The following is a 25,838-nucleotide window of genomic DNA, read 5'->3' as shown; positions in this document are numbered from 1 at the left end:
ATCACCAGAGTTTGGAGCAATCTAATTTGTTTTTAATAAGTGTTGCCTGAATGACTAGTAATTACAGTCATAAACCAATTACTGAACTAAAGCACAGTAAATTTAAAAACAAAACCAGTCACAAGATATTTCATTAGGAAACCCACTAAGTTAAAACAAAAGTTAATTTGTGTTTATATGACACTGGAACTTCAGTAGCACCTGTAACAGGTGAATTTTCAGGTAGTTTCCCATTCTAAACTCACATTTTTGATGTTTCCAGAAAAATTTATGTTTTGGCTTAACAGTTGTAAGCATAGTCCCAAAGCTGTCTTGTTGATTTAAGTGGACACTGTTAATATTATTTCTGTGCTGTGTGTGGGTAAGAAACCCTGAGTAGACCCAGAGGTTGGCAGGCTGGGGTGAGGCCACAGTGAAGGACTCTGGAGAGCAAGTTTACGGATTAATAGAGCAGGAATTGCCCTTGGCAAAGCCAACAATTGTTGACTGATATATGAACTAGACACGTAAGAAGCAAAATCATTATTTTCACTCTTTCAAGTCAAATACACTTAAGCAGGAATAAGGCAACAAGCAGAGGTCAGGCTGTCTGAGAAATGATGGGAGCCCCACCCACAGTAGCTGGACACTTACACACATATAGCACTATGTGTCATCTCTCTTCTCCTGAAAAGAACTTCCTTTTTAATTAACATATTTCTAAGGAATTTGAGAGGAAGTTTAAAGTGTGATGGCAAAAGGATAATGAAGACACAGATGTACTAAAATTTCCACTGTGTGACACTTAATGGTGCCTGTTATATGAATCAGTTGCTAGAGGGACCTAGGTTCTTCTGAAAGCTTGTGCTCCAGGCATGATGACACTGGGGCTCTATTTCTGAGGGAGCGGAAGAGAAAAGGGAGTTACAAGGAGAAAGTAACTACTCCACGTGGTGAATGGAGATTGACAAACGCTGTAGCTGTCTTTATGTGATCTCTGAAGACAACATTGAGGGTTACACATCTGTAACCCTCACAAGTTCCCACAAGTGTATCAGTAGGGTTCCTCATTAAAATTTGGCAATGACTTACAACAATAACTTATTACCGCAGCCCTAGGGTATATCACCATGTCCTGCAGTCGTAGGAAGGAGGAGAGAAGATCCAGCAGGCAGGAATTGTGCAGCAAGATTGATCTATTTAATTCTTTTACAAACTCTTTTATAGACTTTTTTCTTCATAGTCTAATTGGACAAGGATCAGCCACCCCTTGGGGTGATTGGCTAAAATCCTAAAACATCCATTGTCAAAATATTTTTCTACTGTACTATAAACAAGACTTTTCAAGGCTGCAGGTGTTTGGTTGTTTACGTAACTCTGCTACCTCTTCTGTGAGAGAGAAAAGTCTCTCACGGGCTTAGAAAATAGCAAGAAAATCCTTGCTAGCAGCATTTTTGTATCCACAATAACTCACTGAAAGAGAAAACTATAAAACATTATTAGTAATAGATCATCAATCTTGGGAACTGCAATTGCTTAACAACTTTGAAGAACCATGGCTTTTTTTAACAGATAAAAGAATTAGCAAAATCTGAAAATGGAGCAAAACTGTTTTGGTTATGCCAGAGCAAGCAAAGAGCCTGACAACTGCTTCACACTCTAACACAGCAAGGTGCCTGGTCAGAATGATGTCTGGTGAGGCTAACCATCAGCTAATACAAGGTCAGGTGTATTGAAGGGACAGCTGGGTACTAAGCTAGGTGTAAATATTCCAGAAAAAGGGGGTCCTAATAAGGATTGTTCAATGGAATGTGCAGGTGACCCAGGGCAGCTGCTGATGCCATCGCTCCCCAGCCCCATTCTGTCACCAGGATCTAGGTTAGCCTGAACGCTTTGAGCAATGTGTTGCTTTTTTCCTGTTGTTTTGTGAATTGTTTTTTTAACATGGATCATTGCAGCTGAAGTGGGTTAGGGAGAAATGGCATGTGGTGTTGTGCTAACAGGTCTGGTGGCTTTCTGCCTTGTGTATGGCAGGAAGGTGCAAGGCTCTGGTCAGGGGTAACTTCAGACATGGCCTGTGAAGCTCAGCCATCACTCCAACATGTGCTAAGACTGCACAAAGATAAGAGAATACCATTAACGCTACATCAATGGTGCACGCAGGGTTATCTTGGCTATGCTAGTCACTTCTGCTAGGACACCTTGGAATGGGTAGGATGAAAATCTCTTCATCTGACAGTTGCTTAGTGTACCCAAGGAAAAGTTAAAGGCAGACACACAGTCTCTGTGCAGGGGGCAAAGCTGTGGTAGTGGGCTCTTCAGCCTGGCAAGCAAACATACAGCACAACCTCGGGGCTGCTCTTTGAAACTGGACAAATTCAGACTGCAAAGGAGATTACAATTTATCTAAGCAGGGGGTTATTAACCACTGAAATGATTTATTAAAAGCTGTTGTGGGTTCTCCATCACTGCCTTTGTTCAAATCAAAATAGGATTTCTCAGCTGAAATACGGTGTAATTCAAAGGGGAAATATTTCATGCCTGGTTATAATTGGTGTTATAGAGAAAGTCAGGCAAAACAATTAAAATGATCTCATCTGGTCTAAAAATTGATGAGTCTGTTTGAAGGGAAAAAATCCCAAACCAAATGTAACAAAACTGACTTTGGAGGAATTAATTTCCAGAGGCTGCATTTCACAACGGCGTATCGCTTTTCACTAGCACAAATCTGTACCTTGGGTACTGCTGCATTGTGCTGCATTTCTCAAAAACACTGTTTAAGGAGACAAGCTACTTTTAAAGGAAGTTGCAGTTGTAATACTTGGGTGAAATCAGAGCCTCAGAGACAGAAATGACAGGAGTTTCATTTCTACAGGAGGTCAGAATTTTATCTGCTTTTTCCCTCCTTTCACAGCCATAAGCATGTCTCATTCTGCAGGATTTTATAGAAGGATACAGGGGATTTTCTGCTCTGCAAGTTGTGGTATTTCTTTTGGAAATGAAGAAAACCCAGCATACACTGGCTGAGTGGTTGGCTTTGATCTGCTGATGTCTTGAAGTCAAGGATTAGATGAACAGAGGAATGTCACTGATATTTTTCAGCTACAGAGGGTTGCAGTTATATCAGCGTGGCATCCTCAGAAATAATGATCTGGTGGTTTTTATAGTTTAGTGTTAGGAAGGTCTCAAAATCAGAGTGAAAACGCAGAGTACATACAAAGAATCACTGCTAGCAGCCCAGAAATTTAACTAAAAATGAAAACATATATGACACATTTTAAATACATTGAAAGAAAACTGATTAGGTGAAAGAGATAATGGATAAAGTTTCCAAAACAAAGGAAAGACAACAACCCTCTTTAGAGCAAGGTTACAGTATGCTTACTGTGCAGAAGAGGTAAATATTTGGTCCTCAATGCAAAGCCTGCTGCATTTTGATACACTGATGTGTTATCCCTGTGCACATGCTGAATTGTCAGAGACATTCTACTTGGCATCCAAGGACCCCAAAGAAGCCTCCTGTCCAGATTCTGACCAGGGCTGGATGCCAAGCTGAAAGGCAGCATTTTGTTTCTCATGTTCACATTCTGAGGTGGCACTTTGTGGTTGCCAACTTGCAGCTGTTTTGCAATCTGAAACCTAATGTGCATAAAGAAAAATCTGTGGCCTCTGTTTATTTAGTTTTCAGTGGTTTACATGTGACAAATGTACATATTTTACAATATTTGGTATGAGCACGGACCCTTTTTCTGTAGTGAACACTCTTGGAGAGCCTATAAAAAGGAGGTTTTATTCCTACATTTTCCTACAGAGAACACATCTCTATGTTTTTCAGATTTTCTCTCAGAAAGAACTGGAAAAAGGAGGGACTGTAACTGCTATAAATGCCTACTTCACCTTACAGATTAGCCTGAAACAACAGCTGGCAGTTGTGCTGACAAAAGCAACCCTGTCTCAGGAAAGAGTTCTCTCTAGAAATGATGGAGAACTCAAAATTCAGATAATTTTGAAAGCTCACAAAGAGCAGAAAACATAAGCCTTTGTGGTGCAGAAGAGCAGGGTCTCAGAGCAGAGACTTGACCATGGGATGTATTGATTTTTGATGCCTGTGAATTCTCCAGGCCCCAAAGATCCACCCAGTTTAGACACGAGTTGCTTCATGCCAGATGCGAACTGGTGCATCAGGGGACACCAGCGGCTTCACTGTCCATCAGCAGCTGTGATACCATGTTGTGAAAATACCTTCATATTGTGCTAAGTGTATGCTCTTACAGAGCACATTAAACAATTCATAGTGGTACAAGGGCTACTCATGTTTTTTGAAGGATACTTGTCTTTGGGAAGTGAGGAAAAGAGAACTTGGTAAAGCAGCTGCCATCTTAGAGCTTAGACCTACTCATTTTAAAGATGGAGCCAACTCCAGTTGTGAGCAGCAGCCCCTGAGCAGTGGGCTGGGACAGCAGCAGGGCCCTTCCACGCCTTAAAGACCACAAATCCCTGGGAGCAGAGATTTATTGCGCTTTCGTAACTCACTTGTCAATCAAATTCTTTACTAGAAATAATGCAGAACTGTTTCAACTGAATTATTTGATTTGGAGTTCCTCTAACTTGAAGGTGGCTTTTTTATTTCCCCTGTTCCACATAAAATTTTCTCAATGTCAGTTCTATTATGCACTTTTGAAAAACAAGCAGGACTCAAAATGAGTTATTTCTTGTGGGAAAACGGTCTGTTGGGAACACATTACACATTCCATTTACTAATCAGAATCTTCTGATAATTTTTACTGTGCATTGCAAATGCAGGCAGCCCGCATTATATCTGCAGTGCTCAGATAGATTGGAACTGCTCCAAACTGCTCCTCAAAAATTTATTTTTAAAATTTTCCATGAACTTACTGTTCCTTCATCCTGGTAACAAATGCATATGTATGCAATGGACTAACTACACACATGCAGTAGTTTAGTAGAGTTACATGTACCATAGCATTAAAAAATAGACTGTCTCTCAAAGAATGTAGAAACTATTGCCTGAAGAAATAAATGCTTCAGCCTGAGGAAGCTGAAAGACTGAAAACATCAGCAAGGAAGATAAATGGCCTCATCTTACAGTAGAAAAAAGAGCAACAGGAAAACTAAAATTTTAGTGATATGCTTCATGAAAAACAGTTTCATATGGCTGGTCATAAATAAAGTGAAGACCCAGGCTGTTGTCAGAAAAATTTCAAGGATGAGCCAAACAGCTGCAGCCCTGGCTTCTGGTTTCACCACTCAAAATCAGAATATAAAGGTCCAGGAGAAAGGACATTCAGCTCCTGAGTAGCTCCCTGTGGAAACATGGGGCTGGGAAAGAAACAGCAGTGGTGAAATACAGGGCAAATGTGGAGGCAAGGAACATTGCTCTACAGAAGGGTACCTTCCTACACCATGGTGGGAAGGGACATGTGAGCCAGCGAGCTCCTGAGTGTCTCATTTCTCCCCACACCTGCTAAATCACTGCAGAAATGCTGCTTATTTGCAGCAGCAAAAATGTGGTGGTGTGCACAGTTTATAGTTTTTATAGTTTATATAGATTTTATAGTTTGAAAAAAGTTGCAGTTTGTTTTCAGCAGAAGCTCTGAGGGTGCCTGGGTTTAGCATCTTGTTCAGCAAGGCAGGTAATTCCTTTCCAAAATCTTTAAAGGATGCAGCTCCTGTCTCCACTGTTGCAGTGCCTCCCCCAAAGGGGGTGGTTTCTGACGGGAACTGACTGAGAAAAATTTCCTGGACTCCTGGACCTTTCCTATCGCTCTCATCTCTGCTGTGTTTCACTGCTGAGAGTACAAAGACCTCCAGTATTCTTATCTTGGCATTCCCCACTTAGGGGAATGAGAGAAGCATTACAAATGAGTCTGTAGAGATGTATCATGAGAGCAGTAATAAAAACTAAAAAACCAGCACTGGTGGCCGTGGCCAGTCAGGTTCTTTGGGAGCCCTGGGCAGTGGAACTGTTCCACATCCCTGCTCTGAAATGCCTGGCATTTAAACCTGGTGACAAGCTCTGCTCCTGCAGACTGTTCTTGAGGAAGATCTTATGGTCAGACTGTCACAGTTAATGTTATTTTCAGGTCACATTTCTGTTCCCCCTTCTACTCTCCTGCAGTCCCTGTGCTAAAGCAGCCATCTCTCCCCTCACTGTCCCCCCATACCAGACAGGACATGATCAGGATACACTAACATCAAGGTTGCCCTAAAAATTCATGCTCTCTTTCCTGCTTTCTTGTTTAATGGTTTAAAGACAGCAAGTCTATCTATATTTTTGGAGCCTAAAAACTTACTTGTAGCTGTTGGGAAAGATGTGCAATAGTCAGCATCGGTCAAGAAAATCGTCTCTATGGGGTTTTTTTAATAATATTTTTCTGAAGAGGTTCATCTTCATTACTCAGCTATTCATAACCTACTAACAACCCCATATTATTATCTACATGACCTGCTCTCATCTGGCCCAGTAAAAAAAAGGTGCTGTGTGTCAATAGCTGCCTGGGTTTCATACTGAACTACTTCTCTAACTTAATATAAAAAAAAATAAAGCAAACCACCACTATTCACAAACACATTAAGCCAATGGATTAGATTTACTGCATATTATGAGGCTATAAATTATTCTTAAAAATACTGTATTAAAACATAATCAATTGTCTAAGCCTGGCTGGTGGCATGGCTTTGTAGACCTAATCCCTCCTTCCAATGCACTCAGTCTTCCCCACACCTGGCATGTTGTGCTGCATCATGGAGGGGGCTGATGCAGCAGCAGGACTTCCCTGCTCCTGAAGTCACACGAGCTCTGCCCTTCAGTAAGCCCATCAGACCACTGACTTTTGCCCAGTATCTACCAAATGAGTGCTCTGCCAAGATTTCAACCATGGGAAATACCATTTTTTGCTCAGCAAAACACGGTCAGGAAATCCCTTTCCATAAGTTTTCAACACGTTCCATGATTTCACAGCATTACACATCTGTTCACTCAGCAGCCCCCTGAACATAGCGTGACCCTGAGCATCAGCTCTGTGTGGAATGGGTGTGGGAATGAGCCCGTGAGAAAGAACTTCAATTCCACACCACAGCTGCCTCTGAGTATCAAAGCATCCATATCTCTGAGCTACAACAGCACATGAATGTGCTGCACATGGGGGGGAATTGCCAGAACAGGGCCCTGAAGAGCTCTGCTTTCTCACTCTTCTGAAGCAGAGCTGAAAATAGGACAACAACAGAAGTGCACACTCTTCCATGTGACCTCCAAGGACCAGGGTCCATCCTGAAAACCTCAGAAATGATCTCTCAAATAAATAACTGCCCATAAAGATTTTTGGTATCACAGCTGACTACTTAAATGTGGTTTGGAGTAGGGTAAATTTGTTTTCAAGTAGCACTGGTCATACACTGCTCCTGTAAGACCTCCTTGGTGGTTAAAAATGAGCAGCAGAGCACCCCTGAGGCTTGATATGAATATTCATGATGGCTCATTAGTTTGCAGGTTTTCCATAATCTGGTCATTAGCTTTTCAGTAAAAATTCAGAAAGCAAATGATAACGTGTGCTACTTATGTGTAGAAACACACCCTGTGCTGGGCAGGTAGGTCCTGACCTTCTCCTCACACCAGTACTAGCATCTGTGCTTCACCAAAACTCTTCTTTGCCTCATCTCTGCAAGGTTTCGCTCCTCCCAGGGCTCCTATCTGCACTGTGTGGAGGGATTTCCCCCTTGTACTTTTTGAGCAGACAGAATAATAGGTGAGAAAGTGGTAGAAAACTAGTGCATGATATTCACAATACAGAGAAAGAAACCCCATCCATCCCCAAATAGACCAAAATTAAGTTCTCACAGTGGGTGAAATGCTGCCTGTCCCACTAAAGATCTGTTGTAAAATTCCCCCTGACTTCAATGGGGCCAGAATTTGGATATTCATTTTTCCATGATCTTCCCAGATGAAGTATCCAGACAGGTTTTAAGGTTTCCTTATGCTAGACAGGTTTTAAGGTTTCCTGTGGGCAAAACCCAGAATCATGGAATGATTTGGGTTAGAAGAGACCTGTAAAGACAATCTAGTCCAATCCCCCCACAATGAGCAGGGACATCTTCAACTAGACCAACCTTACCTTGAATGTTTCCAGGGATGGGGCATCAACCACCTCTCTGGGCAACCTGTGTTTCACCACACTCAGAGCAAAAAATTTCTTCCAAATATCTAGTCTGACTACCATCTTCCAGCTTACACCCATTATGCCTTGTCCTATTGCTACAGGTCCTATGATATATTTTTGCTCTTATGTATCTATATACACACACACACTTTATTAGCTTCTTTGGCTTTGTTTGACTGTACAGCATTTTGGAGGAAAAAAAACACCACCAAACCTGAAATTTCATCAGGAAAAAAACAGCAAAAAAATTGTTTTACACTATGGCTCCATGCCTGTTCTCCACCTCCTGAATTCAATACCAGAGGATATATGTACTGATACAAACCTTCTATTTTCACTCAGTGTGTACAAGAGGGTTTGTAAGGCTTTGTTGGTTGAACATGATAGAAAAAAATCCAGGGGAAATTTAAAGCACTTTGACAGCTCTTTGTTCAGAGTCATTAAACACAAACCAACCACAGAATCTCTTAGGTTGGAAAAGCCCTTTAAGATCACCAAGTGCAACCATTAACTCAGCACTGCCAAGTTCACCACACATGAACAAAAAACCATATCCCCGAGTGCCACATGTACACGTCTTTTAAACACCTCCAGGGATGGTGACTCTACCATCCAATGCTTCTTCCCCATATTCTGTCACTTGTTCTTTAGGAGAAGAGACTGACTCCCACCCAGCTACAACCTCCTTTCAGGTAGTCATAGAGAGGGCTAAGGTCCCCCCTGAGCCTCCTTTTCTCCAGGCTAAACAACCCCCGCTCCCTGAGCCACCCCTCGTAATACTTGTGCTCCAGACCCTTCACCAGCTCCTTTGCCTTTCTCTAGAAATGCTCCAGCACCTCAGTGTCTGTTTTGTAGGAAATACACCACATGGACACAAACCCATGAGCTTGAAGAAAGCATTTTCAGATGGGATGAGTGAGTTTTGTGCCAGATACGTGTAAGCTGATATACTCCGAGGTATGCAAAACATGAATGAAGAAAATCAAGCCTTTGCCAAAACCAAATACTGTAATTTTCATGCAGACACATTAGCCTGTACTTCCCATTCTTATTTGAAGGACAACAGTAGTAAGTACGACTACATTAATTTTCTACTTCCCCCTACAATCAATTTAAAATAAAGAACAAAACCACCACCATCCAAAATTTTAGTAAAATAAAGTTCACATTCAGCTAAGCACTCTTTTATCCTGTTATTTAAGTCACTCCAAATCACCATTGGTACATTTCTAAATGCTGTGTGCTGAGAGTAGCAAAGCTTTTACAGTTCAGAATGGCAAGACAGACTTCATAAAAGATTAATATACTTGAAAAGCAGGTCATTTATTAAAAGATCTTTTAAAAGCTTCCTTTCTTAAAAAGCAAAACTATCTGCCCACCTCCGCATCTTGTCTGAAAGCATTTGCATACACAGCTGTTCTCCAAATTTCAACCCTGTTCCTTTTTTTGTCTTCATGTTTTAAGACATGAATAGCAGGTATTTAGTGAAACAGTAGCAGGCTTCAGCAAGTGTCTTCTGCTTCCACACACTGATTTATCCTGCATCCCAGACACCCAGATACCCTTTCCTCATACACAGGATTAAAGTCTCAGACCTTCAGCCCCAGAACTGCATGAGATGGCAGTTTGGGGACTTCAGCTTCTAAACCTTCTCTTACCACAGCTGAAAGGTTTCCACAATAGCCAGGGTGAGGACAGGCTTTGTCCCTCCTGGATCTTCCACTGTCCTTTTGTTTTACAAGTTCCTTTAGGCAGTGCTCTCTGACCAGCTGCCTGCGAACTGCGCATGCAGCGCAAGTCGTCTGGATGCCAAAGCCACAAGACACACAGGTACCCTGTTACCAAACAGCAGAAGGCAAAACAATAAACATTTCTTAGCCAGTGGGCCCATAGCATTCTGTTCACTGGAAATTGTACCACCTTTGCACACTGCAGTCCTAAAGCCAGCATTTTATTTGGAGACAAAGAAAGAGCAGGAGTATGCACTGAGTGAGATATGACAGAGAAAAAAATACAGGCAATTTTGCACCAAGAGCTTGATACTTCCAAGGTATGTTTGACGTCCTGTTCTTCATGAGTGTTTTCAATCAGTGCATCTTCCTGAAGAAGCACCTCTTGCTGTTTCATCTTGCTTGCAAATAATATGACAGCCCAGAAAATTAAAAATAATCCATTAAAAAAATTACTGTCTTTTCAGGACATGGCAGCTCAACTGTTGCCACAGAGTTACTCTCTTGGGAACAGGCTGTCATGAATACAGTGCTTATAAAAGACAGAACAAGTTGTGGGAAAGTTGCTTTCGAAGGAGGTTAAGCGAGGAGAATATGATGACCTTGGTTATAAGTTTCAAAGGAGAGATGATGTAAAAGTCAGACACCACAAGGGAAGGAACACACAGAAAAGAAGAAGGAAGCTGGGAAAACTCAAAAAGGGTGAGACACCAAGAAGGTAGAGACCACTTGCTGTGCCAAAAGCAAGAAACAGTAATAGCACAGATACTAGCACACTCTTACTCGTCATAAGATCACCATGAAAATTACTTTAAATTTAGAAAAATTACATTCAGGAGACAACTTTTTAGTTCTATAAATGATTGTTTTTCATGCAATTTTTTTAAAAAAGTCACTCCTGTTATTAATCAGTTTTGATGGGCAGCCACAACCAAGTTCCTAAGCAATCTAATGTAGAATATGCTTGAAGGCTGTTCATACCTACCAGGGCAAGACAGAGGGTGTAGTGTAGGTGTCTCCACTATAGACTGCACTGCAGCCCAAGGGACATCAACTGAGTATTTAGCAATAATGTAGTAACTGTAACAAATGGTAGGACTCATCCATCGATCACCATTTGGGCTTTCAGGGAGAAAAATAAAGGCATTTAGGGGTTAATACTTCTGATTGAAATGTGCTTATTTAGAGGTTCACTTAACAGATGCCATCATCAGGAGATAAAAGTCCTCACACTGAACAAACAATTTTAATGGCCTTTCCCATTAAGCTATGGATGACGTATTTCAAAGGGCAGATTATTGGAGTCTTTCTGCTGACAGCAAGGAATGTCAAATGAATTCAGAATATCAGTGAATGTTTAAGCCTTGGTAACAAGGATTTTAATATAGAGCTATTTTATACTTCAGGACAAAACACCTTGACCAATTTATTCTCCTTTATAGCACATTTATATCTGCATTTATATTCATTGCCAAAATAGGCAACAGACCCTTACTGTTCATGGGAACAAAACTCCAGATGCTCTTACATCCTAAGCCTAATGTGTTCAGTTACTGGTGTGGCAGCATTAATCACAAAGAACAAGAGTTCTACACCCTTGGAAAAACCTGGGAACCTCCCAGATTTGTTAGACTACTCTGCTTAATAAGAAGTTTCTTACAAACAAATGAGCTCTGAATATAATGTACTAAACATATCATCCCATAACCAATAGGTATCAGGATGACTATTTTTAAGGTTTCGTTCCCTTCCTGTTCTCCTGCAGACTGCAATTATTCAGCTCTGTACTGCAGAGCTCCATTAAGCACTTTGTTTTTCACTGAATGACTAGAATCAAGTGCGTACGGCCTCCACGGATGGATAAACTGCTGTAAAAAGAGATAAGTCAGCAATACTGATTGGCTCTGTTGTCTGAGCATGCCTTTTGATTTTTGAATTACTGCCAAAAGCATCATCATTCTCTGTTTACCCTTCAAAAGCCCTCGGTCACTCAGATGGTGCATACCCTCACAGCACAGAGGTCTCCCTTGCAGAAACTACCCATAAAAAAAAAAGACAATTTCAGTATTTGTATTTGTTGAATGTAGATTTGTGGCACAGATCCTCTATCTCTCATTTTTCATGACATTGTTACTATATAACACGAAGTGATTAAAAGACCAGTTTTACTTTGATGCCCACCTCTTTCACTTAGATAAATGGTTATCTCTGTGCAAAGCTGTAGGTAGCTTTCAAAGTGTACTTGGTCACACCGTTTTCCTCTTCCTTTCCCACTCCGGCAAGTCAAATTAACAGAATCACCATAACCTCTGTGGTAGTTTCTTTTGTGTGTGTATGAGTTCCTATCAATCACTGAAGACACACTGCATTTTTCTCCACTGCTGTGGCCAGGACTGTCAGTACAGGGACTCAGTACCAGCTTTCACAGGACACCACAGGCTTGCATTTCCCTCCAGAGCTGCAGCAAGAGCTGTTATTTAGCTGCAAACACCTGCTGTGCACTTTGTACCTGGGTAAATGCCTGCTGGACACAGAAGGAGCATGACCAGAACAGGTCCCCGATTAAGCATTTGGGCTGGTTACAACTCTTTGTGAATTCAACATTCAGCACTCAGGAATCTCCTAAGGCAGAGACAAGTAATGCACTCTTGACATGATAGGATTACCTGTCTGCAAAGGCAGATAATATATAATATTATATTATATTATATATAATGGTTATTCCCATTTGAATACAAAAACAATCAGACACCAATGATTTGGGTTTTACGCAAACATACAAGTAAATAACAAGACCATAAATAATTAAATACTATCTGCATAAACAGCAATAAAGCAACAAAAGAAGGCAATTGTTACCTGTTTGTTCAAAGCCTTGTGGACATTTTGCAATCCCATGATTTCTATTACTGCAATCTCACCAGAGCTGCAAGTTCAGCTGACTGTGAAGGTCTAGGTCCTGTAAAATCTTATTCCTGTGCACACTGTAGGAAACAGGGATGGCGAAGGCAGAACATGTGCTGTTTCAAAGGTGCTGCCTAAGATCTTGGGTGAGGAAATGCCCTCTTACAGATAGCTCACAACCCCTTGCGTGATTAAAAGGAAATGATTTTGATTTCTCAAGAGCCTATGGCTTCCCAACAAACCTTGGGAAACAAGTTCAGAATACTAGCATATGCTCTAATCCATTTTCTAGTTATAAAGGCTTCTTTATTACTGTTTTTGGCTGACAACACTTGAGATAGCATGCTTATCATAATTCTTAAAACACTTGAGAGAGAACAATATAAGTGCATTTTTTATTTCAGTTTTAACTTCTTTATTTCATTGCTATACAGCTGCATTACACTTGGCTTTAATCCCTCAAGCATTATTTTCCTTGGCAAAATAGTCACTGAACTGAGCAGAACTTACTGTTGGAAAAATATGCTTGAAAAACCAGTGTGATGTCAATGCCAACTGAAACCCATGGAGCTTAAAATGTCACAAATGTGCCTGTAGCTGAAATACAGAGCTCCTCTTTTTTTTTTTTTTGTCTGAGCTAGGAATGTTGTAAGTCTTAGGTTGTGAAGTCAACTGTAAAAATCATAGAGTAGCCTCCTGAAGCTGAATGTGTGCTGAAACTGAATGTATGCTTGCCCCCCTCCATGAACAACCATTTAGAGAACAATTATATAAAACTGGATGTAGGATAATTCCATAGGAAACAAATGGCTGCATGGCTCCGCATCCAGTCTTGCCTGCATTAACTGTAGCTATCTATAAGAAGTTGGGCTACAGGCTTCTCAGAGAAAAGATAGAACTCGACTTTGTAAAACATCTTTAATATTCAAATATATAAATAAGCACTACTGAAGAATAATTCAGAAGACTGCGGTGATTCATTACGAACAGATGCTATAAACAGGAACAGTAACATTGCTAGGTAAGGAAGAAGCAAGCTATTTTAGGAGTCTTGAAAATCTCTTCTAGTTCTTCAGACAGATCATGCTGCTATAGTTATTTTATAAAAAATTATATTCTGAAAAGCACTTTAGTAAAAGAAACCTTTTACTGGAACTATTATTTAACCAAGACCTTCTACAGCACTATAACACACTGCAATTGAGTTCCTGATATAATTTTAAGAATGGGAGGGGTGAAAATAAGAACGAAAAACCCTACCATACCTGCACCAGGAGCTATTTATTAGCATAACACTCTTCCTTTTAAAGATTTCATAACAACTGAAGTATATACAAAGTCTTACAGCATTTACACAATAAAAAAGTTTCCTATTAGCTGATGTAGTATAAGGTAGTGCTGCAATTTACTTCAAATCATGTATACAATAATAATGAAGCAGACCACTGTACTTTCAACTTCTCCACTACCACACCACCACTGTCAGTTGAAATGACAGTTAATTAAACCACTGGGAAGACACAGATTGTTTAAAGATTTGTAACAGGTTGATTGGCAGCACTAACCATCTTAAGGAGGAAAAGAAAAAGAAAAGAAAAAGAAAAGAAAAGCTACATACTGTCATGTTTCTACACTTTCCTAGAGCTGGAACAAACTTTCACAGCCTTAGATATAACATATGCAAGACAACATAATCACATTTTTTCAGATAATAGTTCAGCTACTGAGTGTATTTACTTCTGAATAGGAGGTGTTATATTGATATGGCTGTGTGTTTCCATTTTTGTTCATTAACTGTTCAAATAGGTCTAGAAAAAAAATTAAGACAGCATGGAGGTTGTAGTCATGATGTGTTTTGACTAATAAAGGCATTCAATATCAGCTATAGGATCTAATTATTCCTGTCAAAAGTTTAAGACCAGGAATCTTTGAGTAAAAATCAAACCCACAAAATCTTGTACCTGCGCTGTTTTCATCTGTTAACTCCAACCTTCTTTAAGCTTTTCCAGCTGGGATAATACAAAATCCTTATAATGCTTACACCAACCCAAATGCAAGACTCATTTAGTTTATGAGAGGTCAAGCAGATTCACTAGACTACGTCTGCTGTAAAACAGAGGGAGCTTACCTAGGAAAAAGAAACTTTTACTGAACAGTGCCTTACTACAAGTAGGGATATATAGTTTAACAACAATACATAATTTAAGAACATAGCATTCTTTGCCTTTTAGAAACAGCTTTCGTGTGCCCATAATGCACTTTCTACAAGAGATAAGGCTGCTTTGCCTATCGTCGTATGCCTAAACCTCTTATTTTGGCCAATTTCACTTTTCTTCCCCCCAAAGGGATTCTGTTTCAACTTAGAAACGAGTAACGTCAGTTGACAATATCTGTATTAAGACAAGAAGTGACATATATAAAATCCACAAGGAACCACATAAATACCAAAGAAGTCATATAACCTTTCCGTGTAAACACTTTGATTATACTGAAGCCCTAATCAGATTCATGTCTTAAACTTTTGGCAGATAATGTGTATGCTCAGCCAGGCTTTGTAGTTAGTTATTGTTCAAGTGGAAGCCAGGTCAGCTCACATGTTGACAGGCATGCAACTTGGAAACATTGCACAACAAGCAACACAAAGAGATTTGAGAAGGGTACAAGACTTCAAGTAGACTTCACAACCCTTCACAAACTGAATATTCACAGACAAAGATACAGTCCTTGCTTTTTTCTACGGTGGATTTCTCTCTCACACATGGGACACTTTCTGTGACTCTCTAGCTTGCTTAATGCTATATAACCACTTGATGATTCTGGCATTCCTTTCAATGGCAGAAATGCCGTATGGCACACGGTCATTGGCACTGTCATCATTTCTAAGGTCACTGTTGCTGTCCTGAGACTGTTCACAGTCTGAGCTAATCATGCTTGCACTGCGAAAGTTGAGGGATATAATATCAGAGTTAGCCCTTGCAAAGTTTTCCATCCCGAGGTTTTCAAGCTCTTCAGGATCCAGTCCGCAGTAGTTAAAGAACCGTTCGACATCTGCGTCAACGCGAAAGTATCTGTCGCTCAAGTCTGACTTTGATCGCTGTAGGGAGGGTCTTCTACTAACTCCGCATCCAGACTCGACTGCCTCAATCTCTGGGGATTTCAGGGTGGCAATGGCAGTGATTTTGGGCTTTGGAGGCAGAGGTGGGGCTGAACTACTGCAGGGTATTGCTTTTAAGGGCTTTGCACTAGTTACTTTCCTAATGTCTGAAGAGCTGTGAGAGACATGTAAGAAAGTCTCTGCTGACTGATCTAGCAGCCTTCTGCTGACATTGGAGCTGCTCTCCTGTGGGCTGCTCCAGCCCTGCGTGGGGTAAACCTTCAAGGATTCTGCGAATGAGTGTCGGTTCAGCTCTGTTGAATCGGCTCTGTGGGGTGGCCAATTTCGGGGACCGTGCTTATGCCCTGAACCTGAGCTGGAGCCTTCAGAGCTGTTGATGATGTTCTTCAAAATCTCAAGTTTCAGATTTTCTCTCTGGACTCCACTCTCAGTCTTTGCATTGTTGCTGAAGACCTTCAGGGTGGGGCTCCCCAGCGCTCGCTTGACCGCGGGACAGACCGGTGGCTTCGCCAGCACTGCCGGCTTCACAGGCTCCTGCTTGGCATTGATGACCTCCTGGCTCTTGACATATTTCGCCTTGTCGGCTTCAAGCCTCTCCACTGCACTCAGTCTTTTTGGATTAGGCTCCGCCTGCCTGCGAAAATAGTCAGGTCCTTTGTTCAGGATGCGGAGAGGAACGGCAGATGTGAAAGTCACGGCAGGGCTGACCGGCTTCACCATGCTACCTGTCGGTAATGTTTCTGTAGGCATGTTTGGTGGTCTTTCCCCCGCAGCCGTTTTGGATTCTTCTCTGGGATCTCCTAAATGCACGGTGCAGAAACATGTACATTAAGCACAATGAGTAGCCGATGAATCCTGGGATCTGAGTGTTAGCAGCAGTGCCTCATCTCACAGCTCATTAAATAACACTGCGTTTCTCTTTTAAAGGCAGCCTTTGTAGGGCAAGGGCACCCGACACAAGTCCGTATTAGTCTGCTCCGCTGACTCCTTTCTTCTCGCTGAAAGATGTGGGATTCTGGCTGTCCCCTCTGCGCTCCACGACCAGCAGCGATCTGAAATGCAGAATAACCAACCACACGTTAGCGGGAGCGCCTGACATCAGAGCGATAGCAACAGCTGCCTCCCGGCCCTCCTCTCCCACCGCCGCCTGGGATGCTGCCGCGGGTGGCACAGCGAGGCAGCGCGCAGGGTGCCCCTGCCCCGCACCCCTCTGCATCTTACAAGACATGTATTGCTTGATATGTACACTCTGAGCTTGGATTTAATGAAATTACACTGGGAAATTTAAAAAAAAAAAAAAAATTCAAAAAAATTAAGAATTAAGCCCCACCACAATACAGCCATATATTTCTACAGGGAGAAGGGGAAGCAGAATGAGACAATTCAGAGACTTAGACCCACCCATCTGCCAGTAAAAGAGAACTTCATATTAATATATTTGCCTTTGTTAAGTTGTATTGTGAACATATTTTATCTCTAAACCCCAAACATTTTTCTCTTTATAGGAAACATACTGTATAAATCTCAGCAATTAAGTGTATTTTCCTTATTCATTAAATTGTCCAGAAAACAATCTGGTCTAAAAAGCAGAGAGCAAACAGAGACATGTAGTGTTTTAAGTGCAATGCACAACTGTCCTTGTAAATCTAATTAAAAAAATCAACAGATAAAAACAGGAGATGTCACTAAATCCACCAATTCCAGTTCCAAGTCTGTTTGAACACTAGTACCCACAGCACTGGTGCTCCAGCAATAAAAAAAGGCTTTCGAAGCTCTCATGATCACCTTACAGGCTTAACAGAACAACAGAAAATGGCTTTGTTTTTTTATGCAAGATTTTGGGAAAACGCAAAAACATTCTGACTGGGTTTGAAAAAAAGAACTTGTCTTCAACATGTAGATATAATCATTCAGGTTTTCTATCAGGCAGTAAGTACAAATGAAATTTATCTTCTAAATTATTTTAAGGTTCTATCACTTAGATTGTCACAGCAGTCTAAAATCCAACACCACGGATGATATTACAAGTGTTGAAACAATTTTTCCTACACGAGGCACTGAAGGGCACTTATCACAGAATCTACTTCTCAAGCAGTGATTTCGCTAATGGGTCTCATTTGTTTTATTACTGCCCCATTAATCCATGATGCCCTCTTTAATATCCCATTTCTATTATCACTGTGATCTTCAGGGAGAGAAAGAAAAGCAGCTGCTACTTCTTCACTCTGTCCTAAGGAACAGAGAGCAGCATCCTTCCCTGGGATGACTTGCTTTCATGTTACTGTCATCCTGTGTGTGCTCATCCATCAATACCCAACTTACTAATACAGGGTTTACATTGTTTTGACCAAAAAAACCCACAAAAAAATGAAATTCCAGCTTACATTAACAGTAAAAAGAAAACCACCTCAACTACTGATGTTTAGAAATATGTGATATATACATTGAATTTTCTCTATATATTGTCCAAAGTCAAAGCAAGCAAATAAAATATACGAATGCTATAATGAGATTATAGGAAAAAGCTGAGCTTTCTCCTGAAGGCTCACTGTCACAAGCATTCTTCAAATACAAACTAACATATTTAGGCGGGTGATAAACCAGACACGCGTTCAGTGAAATTGAAAGGGTAGTGAAATGTTAATTAAACTTCTCTTTCAATGTTGTTTTATAAATCCTAGAGCTAACTCCTCAGCAGCTTGACTTCCTGAATTTAAACTAAGTCTCTCTGAAAGAGAAAAAGCTTTCCTCATTTGAATCAACATATTTATTGATACTGTTTTGAAATTAAGTATGAAATTTCCAAATGCACAGAAGGCAATTCCAACATGCATCCGCACACACATTTCTCTTCCATACACACAAATCAAATCTTTCCATGTTGCCAGCTCAGAGCTGGATGGCTAAGTGCCTGTATAAATACCCCATTGATGTGTATATTTAATACTTGTGCGTGGAAATAAAACCTATGTGAGAGCAGGGGTTTCATCCAGAGGAAGAAAACCCCACAAACAATGCAGTTCTCTGTACTAAACACTGTCACCCAACTGAATTACTACTTGAGTAAGCAAGACAAGTTTCCTCCTTGACCACTGTCATTAAAGGTGACCATGGTCCTGCCCCAGAGGACAGCTACCAACTCCATTCTCCTCCTGGTGAGTGGCTCCACACATATCACACTACAGATCAGAGCTGCGGGAACTGAGGCCTCGGGCTTGAGGCTGCTTTTGGAAGCCTTTTCATTTAACATTTAACATCTTCCTCACTTTGGACAGCCCTCATCAATGTCAGCAAGCATTACTTAGGAGGCTGAGAATACACATTGGCTTCAACACCACACTTAAAAGGAAAAAAAAAATAAGGAAAATAAATCCGACCATGCAAGCATGTTTATCTGAGAGAACAAGCGCGCTTGTTTGCAAGCACGTATGGAGCCAAGTGCCCCGGAGTCAACAGAAACATGCTGCAACTGGCAATGTGCTTCAGGCATCTAGAAAGAAAAGCAAGGACCCGGTGAGGAGCCAGGGCAGAAATGTCCACCTGAGCCAGCACAGAGAGCCTGGGGAGTAACAGCCAAGTGGTTACGTGGCCAGCCATAGAGGCTTTGTACCTGTGGGGCTGCTGGTATAAATTAAGGAACACACAGCTAGGAAAAGAAATGATCTTTTTCTGTATTGTTTAAACTACTGCATTTCACTGAAATGCTGCACTTGAATATCACCAGAAAGCTTATTCAGTATTCTCATCTCAGAGAGATAAAAATTACTAACCAGATACAGTTAAAAAAGAAAGTGTGATGAAAGAGAAGTGGATGAATGTAAATAATGAAACTTCTGCCTGTGCTGGTGATGGCTGCAGCCTGATCCTGCTGCTAGCTGGGAAAGTGAGTTCAGTTCCTACCAGCCATGGGCACCTGAAACACCACAGAGACACTACAGAGCCTTGCTACTTATTAATTTTATTGCTAATGATAGAGGTTGAGAGCAGCAGTACAGTGTAGTCTTAGGAAGACTTAGATTCCAGTTGTGAAAATCATCATTGAAGCAACCAGGGTAGAGAAATGGCTTTTTTGTGGCTTAAACTCCAAAGAAACTCACTGATTAGGCATCTGAATTCCCTCTTGTGTACATCTGTGGTACCAGTAATGCCCTGCAGAAATTCAAAGGCAAATAGGTTTTCTTCACCCACGCCCAGAATATGTGTGAAATATACCTAGGGACACAAGAAATGTTCCTTTCTCTCTGTTTACACCCAGATGTCTGCTCTATAGGTGTAATCCTTCTATGGACTGACCTGCATTTTTCAGGATTCACTCTGGATTTCCATTATTGCTCTTCCTCACAATACTACTGGACTTAAGAAATTATTTCAAGAAAAACAAAGACAAAAAACCTATGCATGCATTCAAACATAGTTCTATTTAATACTATGCATACATTAATAAAACCTTCCTGAAAGTTCTTACTGAGTTCCTCTAATACCCTGCAACTATCGCAGACCTGCTGAGTAGAATACAAAATGCACAAAGTTTTGGGGTTTTAAAACTGCATTTTCAGCCAGACACTTCAATTCAGGATTCCTTTGTTGCAGAGGCAGAGATTCAAAGCATTTAATTCATTCTAGGCATCACACTCTAATCACTCTTAGTCCATAATACGTTTGTCAGATATTCCTATTTAAATAACCATGATTTAGGGGAACACAACACAGCCCAGAACAGCAATAGCTATACAACTAACATTAACTACAAATGTATCTCCTATAAAATATTCTTTCCTTAATTTAAAGCCAAGACATTAGGAGGAGATAAACTATGCAGAAACTTTGGAATCCCAGGCCCATATATTCTAAATATGCAGTTTCTTGAAATGTATGAGAAATTTATGAACAGACCCTATTGTGGCAAGTATTTATTTCTAGCACTGTTATGAATACAATAGTATTGTACAATAATATAGTCCATTTTTTCCTCTCATACCCAAAACTGCATTCTAAACACAGACTGAATGATGTCAACTGACAGTAAATAGCATGCTTCCACTCCCTGGTTCTGTGGTGTCCTGTAGCTCCTACACATTGGCCACGTTTCAGCCAGTCTATGTCTAAAAGTATCCACAGAAGGGCACTACGTATTTTAGCAGTATTCAAGTTACAAAAAAAGCAGCAAAAAGCAATGTGAAAATGTGATCCAAATGTAATTAGTGAAATTTCTGTCCTTGACTTTGGTGAGGACATTGCTCAATGAAGCTCTTGCTCTTAATTCATTCCTCTGGCACAGCAGATGAAGGGATTGCACAGAAGGTAGGATGATGCACAGTGGATAAATATAATGAAGGCTGACAGCCTTTACTCTGCTTTCCTTGATATTTAAAGGCCCGTGTCAACTTTATTTTCCAGGCGATAAAATATCACTACCATTACCTCAAGATGCACCATAAACATGACATAAATTCCAGTATAAGTAATCAAGAAGTGGCTGCACCAGGATTCAAAGAGTTCTTGAAACAAAATCTGCACAGGAACACAGGACACAGATGGAAAATGTCAGGGCCCTCTAACACCTGGATGCACTTCAGAGCTGCAGGTCCCATTACCCATTACCCAAGATGCTGGTTTGTTAACAGTCACTGCAAGGCCTACAAATGAGAGCTTTGCTGAGAACAACTGGTACAGGTCTATGCACTAAGTTATACTAATGTGTATGCCTAAAACTGATACAAGTTCTTCTGTGGGTAATTGTCTCTGTAATCCTCACATATATATGTTACTAAGTTTAAAAATACAGGCAAAGCCTAAGTCAACTTGGCTGAAATTGATAAAAGGTCATCCATATCCAGAATGGCAACAGTATTTCATTTTTTAAACCAATTTTAGATAAAGATGTGTATGCTGTGTAGACTTGATCTCACATAATATTAACTGTCAAGATAAAGCATGAGGAGATAAAATAGTCTTTCAGATATACCATGACTCAAAATACTAATGAAAGTGCCTGTTTTCAAATCTGTTCCTCCCTAAAACATGGAACAGTGAACCGTAAGAGTAACATCTATCTGTTCAAGTATACATTTAAACCTTCGAAAGGTCATGAATGATGTGAACTGCAGTGACCTAAAAATAAGAGTGGCAGAATTATGTAGACAAGAGAAATTTCCACCAAGTGGGAAAGTAGTAACTTTGGCAAAGGCAGTCACTTTTCACTGCTGACATACTACTTCCAACCAAAAAACCCCAACCTACAACTAGCATTGTCTGTAATAGCTTATACAGCTGAGCATAATATGGGCTGATATATTTATGCTAATTCTGCTTTGCTCTTACACCAAAGACTTTTAAGACAAAACTCTCCATAAATACAACAGCATCACCACTGAGCACTCTTCCTATTTCAACATGCATTGAAGGTGGTGAGGCTTAAAGCAGAACATTGCCATAACCACAAATGCTAACACTGTTAAGTTGAAGTAGCTGCTGGAAAATCCATGGAGGTATAAACATCTGGAAAGCAGAAAAGCAACCTAGCAACTATAGTTACATACTAACCCAGTAACGTATGCCTAGAGCTCACAGGGAGCTGGACACAGATGCCTCTTCGAAAGAAAAAACTTTAGAAAGTATTTTGCTTCTTTTTAGCTCTGAAATCCATCACTGTTACATCTCCTACCCAGTAGCAACAATCCACTCTCAGTGATGCTTCTGGGTTAAATACTGTCCTATAGACACCTCACAATGATGAAAACTCTGATTTCTTTCAACAGGCTGCATAAATCCACAAGAAAGGCCAGAAATGATGTTTCCCATTCTTCCAACGAGACAGTACAAACCAATATAAAATGTCTTATTATTTAGAGCAATACTACAGGCTGTGCTTGTAAAAGCTGTAGTGGAAATCAGTTCTGTTTTCTTTGGACTCCTGTGTTGCTTAGACAGTATTGTGTTCTTTGCAATAATTTCAGTTGCTCATTTAAACAAAAAAAATCAGAGAAGGGCCTAAAAAAATATAATAAGGAATGCAATTTTTTATTATATTTGTAGCCTTATGTGAATATTTCTATTTCAGTGTTCATTTTATGAGAATGATGCTGTAAACACTTCACAAAGTTTTAGGAAACACCCTTACTGCTTGTTCATCAGCCAGTGTCAATGGTCTCAAGTCCAAACCACTTCTATACTTTTAATTTTGCATCTCTCCATAAGCATCATGTTTTAAATTTACAGCCTCCTCCTTACAACAAGGCCACAATTCCCAGTTTATCCTGTGGTCTCCAGAGCCTACACAGTTTTCCCAGGATGTTTTATGCACTTTTAGAAATCAACACAATCCCCTTCTTCAGTACAGGATACTTGGCCCTGATGTTCAGTTACATTTCATAGGTTCATCAAACCCTGATAATAGGTCCCTGTCGTACCAAGTCCCACCTGCTGGGTCCCCCTTCTCTGGGAAAAGGGGGGCTTTTACTTCTCTCCTACTTCTCCACCTCCTTTTCACACTGCTTCCCCATTTTTGCAAGATGCAGTAACTCCTGCTCTGCTCTGATGGAAGGAGCAGTGCTATCTGCACTACACTTCTCTTTTCTTCTCCACTGATAGGAAAAGTTAGCATCTCATCTCCTTGCTCCTGGGAGATGTCCTTCACGGCCATGCTTGGATTTGGCATCCTGGTAAACCACCTTTTTTTTCCTAGTGGTAGCGCTTCCAGTGTGCAGGGGAAAAAAAAGTTAATTGGGGGTTCACTGCTGCAAAGTGGGGGATAACAGAGGGAGGCAGAACAACAAAATAATACCAATTACAAAGCTCAGCAAAAATGTTTTGAATGGAATAGTATTCATTTTAGTTCCCATCTCAAGTCAATGGTAATTCTTAAGAAGTCCACTTTCAGAGAGAGACATACGTTATGCTACCGAAATCCTTATGGTAATAGGTATAGTAGAAATCATATGCACTTGCCAAGAAGGAAATAAAAATCTATCCACAAAAATGTGGAGATACACCTGCAAAACACCCTCCTTCTAGTATTACCACAGATACATCACATCACTAGCAGGATTTTCAGATTCCATCACCCATGTAGCCCCCAAAAACACTGCCAAGTCTGGACCTCAACAACAGAAGCACAAGTGTCATCAGTAATCAGGCAGCTGGGAAACAGCTGTAACTTCTGCAGTGTCCCTCACCAAAAGAATTATAGTCATTAACTCACCTGTAGAACAAACATCTTGATAGCAGTATTTTCAAAATGCCAATTCTGAGTAATTTGTCACACTGGGATAAATTAAACATAGTCCTAAATCCTTAAAATGTTTGAAAACTTGTATGAATGTTAAAGCACTCTACTGCAGCATACCAGTGCATCTATGGGATTAGATTAGGCCTTAATTACACTATGGAGTAAGCCCTAGAACATAAAACACTTTGGCTTAGAAGAACTTGATATCTTGGAAATACTAAGAAATCAAGCCAGATTTAAATGGACAAAGTGCAAGTATAGATTTTCAAAACAAATGTTTATATTAAATGTGCAGTGTGTCTACCAACACAGCTTTGTAGTCAGAGACTTGAGGACCCCATGACCAGAAGATTTCTGTGTGTTCACCTCCTTCATAACTACTGCTGCAAGACAACATAACCTCAAGCTGAGCCCTCAAAACTCATCAGCACTGAAACACACACACCTAAAATGGCATATTCTGTGGGGAAAGAGAGTGTCTGTTCACCATTAAAGTGGCAGCAGTGCTCATAAAATTTTGGGTGACTGATATTTAGGCTTGGATCTCACCACAAAGCACATGTTCTTCTGCCAGTACTTTTCCCCTCAACTAATAAATTGAGAATTACTTCTGAGCTCTTCTGTCTGCCTATAAGGCCTCAGCTATGTCCTGAACATCAAACCAAGTCAGAACCTGGACACTTTCCCCATCTCACATGTATGACTTCTATGGCTGCACATCTCCCCTATTTCACTTCTATGAAAGGGAACGGTGAGAAATCTGGAATGATCATGACCATGCAGGACAGAAGAGATGTTCAGGGAACGAGGCCCATGAGCATGGCCTGAGCACCCATGCCACCCAGCATAGGTGAGGCTCTTACTTCTATTAACAGACATGCAAGCAACTAAGCTTGATGATAACTCACAATCTGTAGAAAAACCAGGGATCTCCTCACCTTAGTCATCCACGCTGTCTTATCCAGCAGCTACCTGCCAGCCCTAAAAACGCAGTCAGAGTTGTGGAGGATGACAAAGAAAACACTTCTCCACTAGATTTGGAGTCAAGACTGGAAGCAGGCCTCCAAGGCAGATACTCAAGAGTGCCAGGCTATACCCGGCACTATACAAATGTCTCAACTGTGTGTGTCAACAGCATGGTGCCACTCCTTCCAGTGGTGCCCAGCAACAAGGAGCAGTGGCCAGAAACAAAAACAGAGGAAGTTCCACCTCAACAGGAGGAAGAACTTCTTTACACTGAGGGTGGCAGAGCACCAGAACAGGCTGCCCAGAGAGATTCTGGAGTCTCCCACTTTGGAGACATTCAAAATCCACCTGGACACTTTCCTGTGTCACTGGCTCTAGGCGACCCTGCCTTGGCAGGGGAGTTGGATGAGATGATCTCCAGAGGTGCCTTCCAACCCTAACAATTTTGTGATTCAGTATGTAGAGACAGATTCCTCTCCAGCACTTCCATTCAAAGGCCTCCACTTAAAAAAAAAAGTGTTTGCAAGTTTTCTTTAAATAAAGAGCAAAAAAGACCACATAGGGTGTTGGGGAAGATGAAACAGGAAAGCCTTATAAATATGATTGCTTGACAAAAGATTTTGGGAGTATGAAAACTACAGGCAACATCGAAATGAAAGCCACTTTTGAAATACCAAGTCTTAGTTACTGAACAACTGGAAGACAATGGTATGGCCGACTGAAGGTAATCCCCTCTTGAT

The 25,838-nt window shown here is 40.8% G+C and overlaps 1 protein-coding gene across 2 annotated transcripts in view; it reads right to left on the bottom strand.

Annotated features, from left to right (window-relative positions):
• Positions 1–13,177: 13,177 nt before the first annotated feature.
• The window catches only part of FAM110B (family with sequence similarity 110 member B), a 128,073-nt gene continuing 115,412 nt past the window's right edge, over positions 13,178–25,838 (bottom strand). For both annotated transcript variants that reach the window (XM_017727480.1, XM_008644942.2), the window contains one exon: positions 13,178–16,957. In XM_017727480.1, the coding sequence (XP_017582969.1) occupies positions 15,543–16,655 (1,113 nt within the window). In that variant the 5' untranslated portion in view covers positions 16,656–16,957 and the 3' untranslated portion in view covers positions 13,178–15,542. The remainder of the gene's footprint in view (positions 16,958–25,838) is intronic.

This window comes from Corvus brachyrhynchos, unplaced genomic scaffold (assembly GCF_000691975.1).
Source record: "Corvus brachyrhynchos isolate BGI_N302 unplaced genomic scaffold, ASM69197v1 scaffold60, whole genome shotgun sequence".
NCBI lineage: Eukaryota > Metazoa > Chordata > Aves > Passeriformes > Corvidae > Corvus > Corvus brachyrhynchos.
The sequence above is the reverse complement of the archived record's forward strand: the minus strand, read 5'-3'. Positions and strand labels throughout refer to the sequence as shown.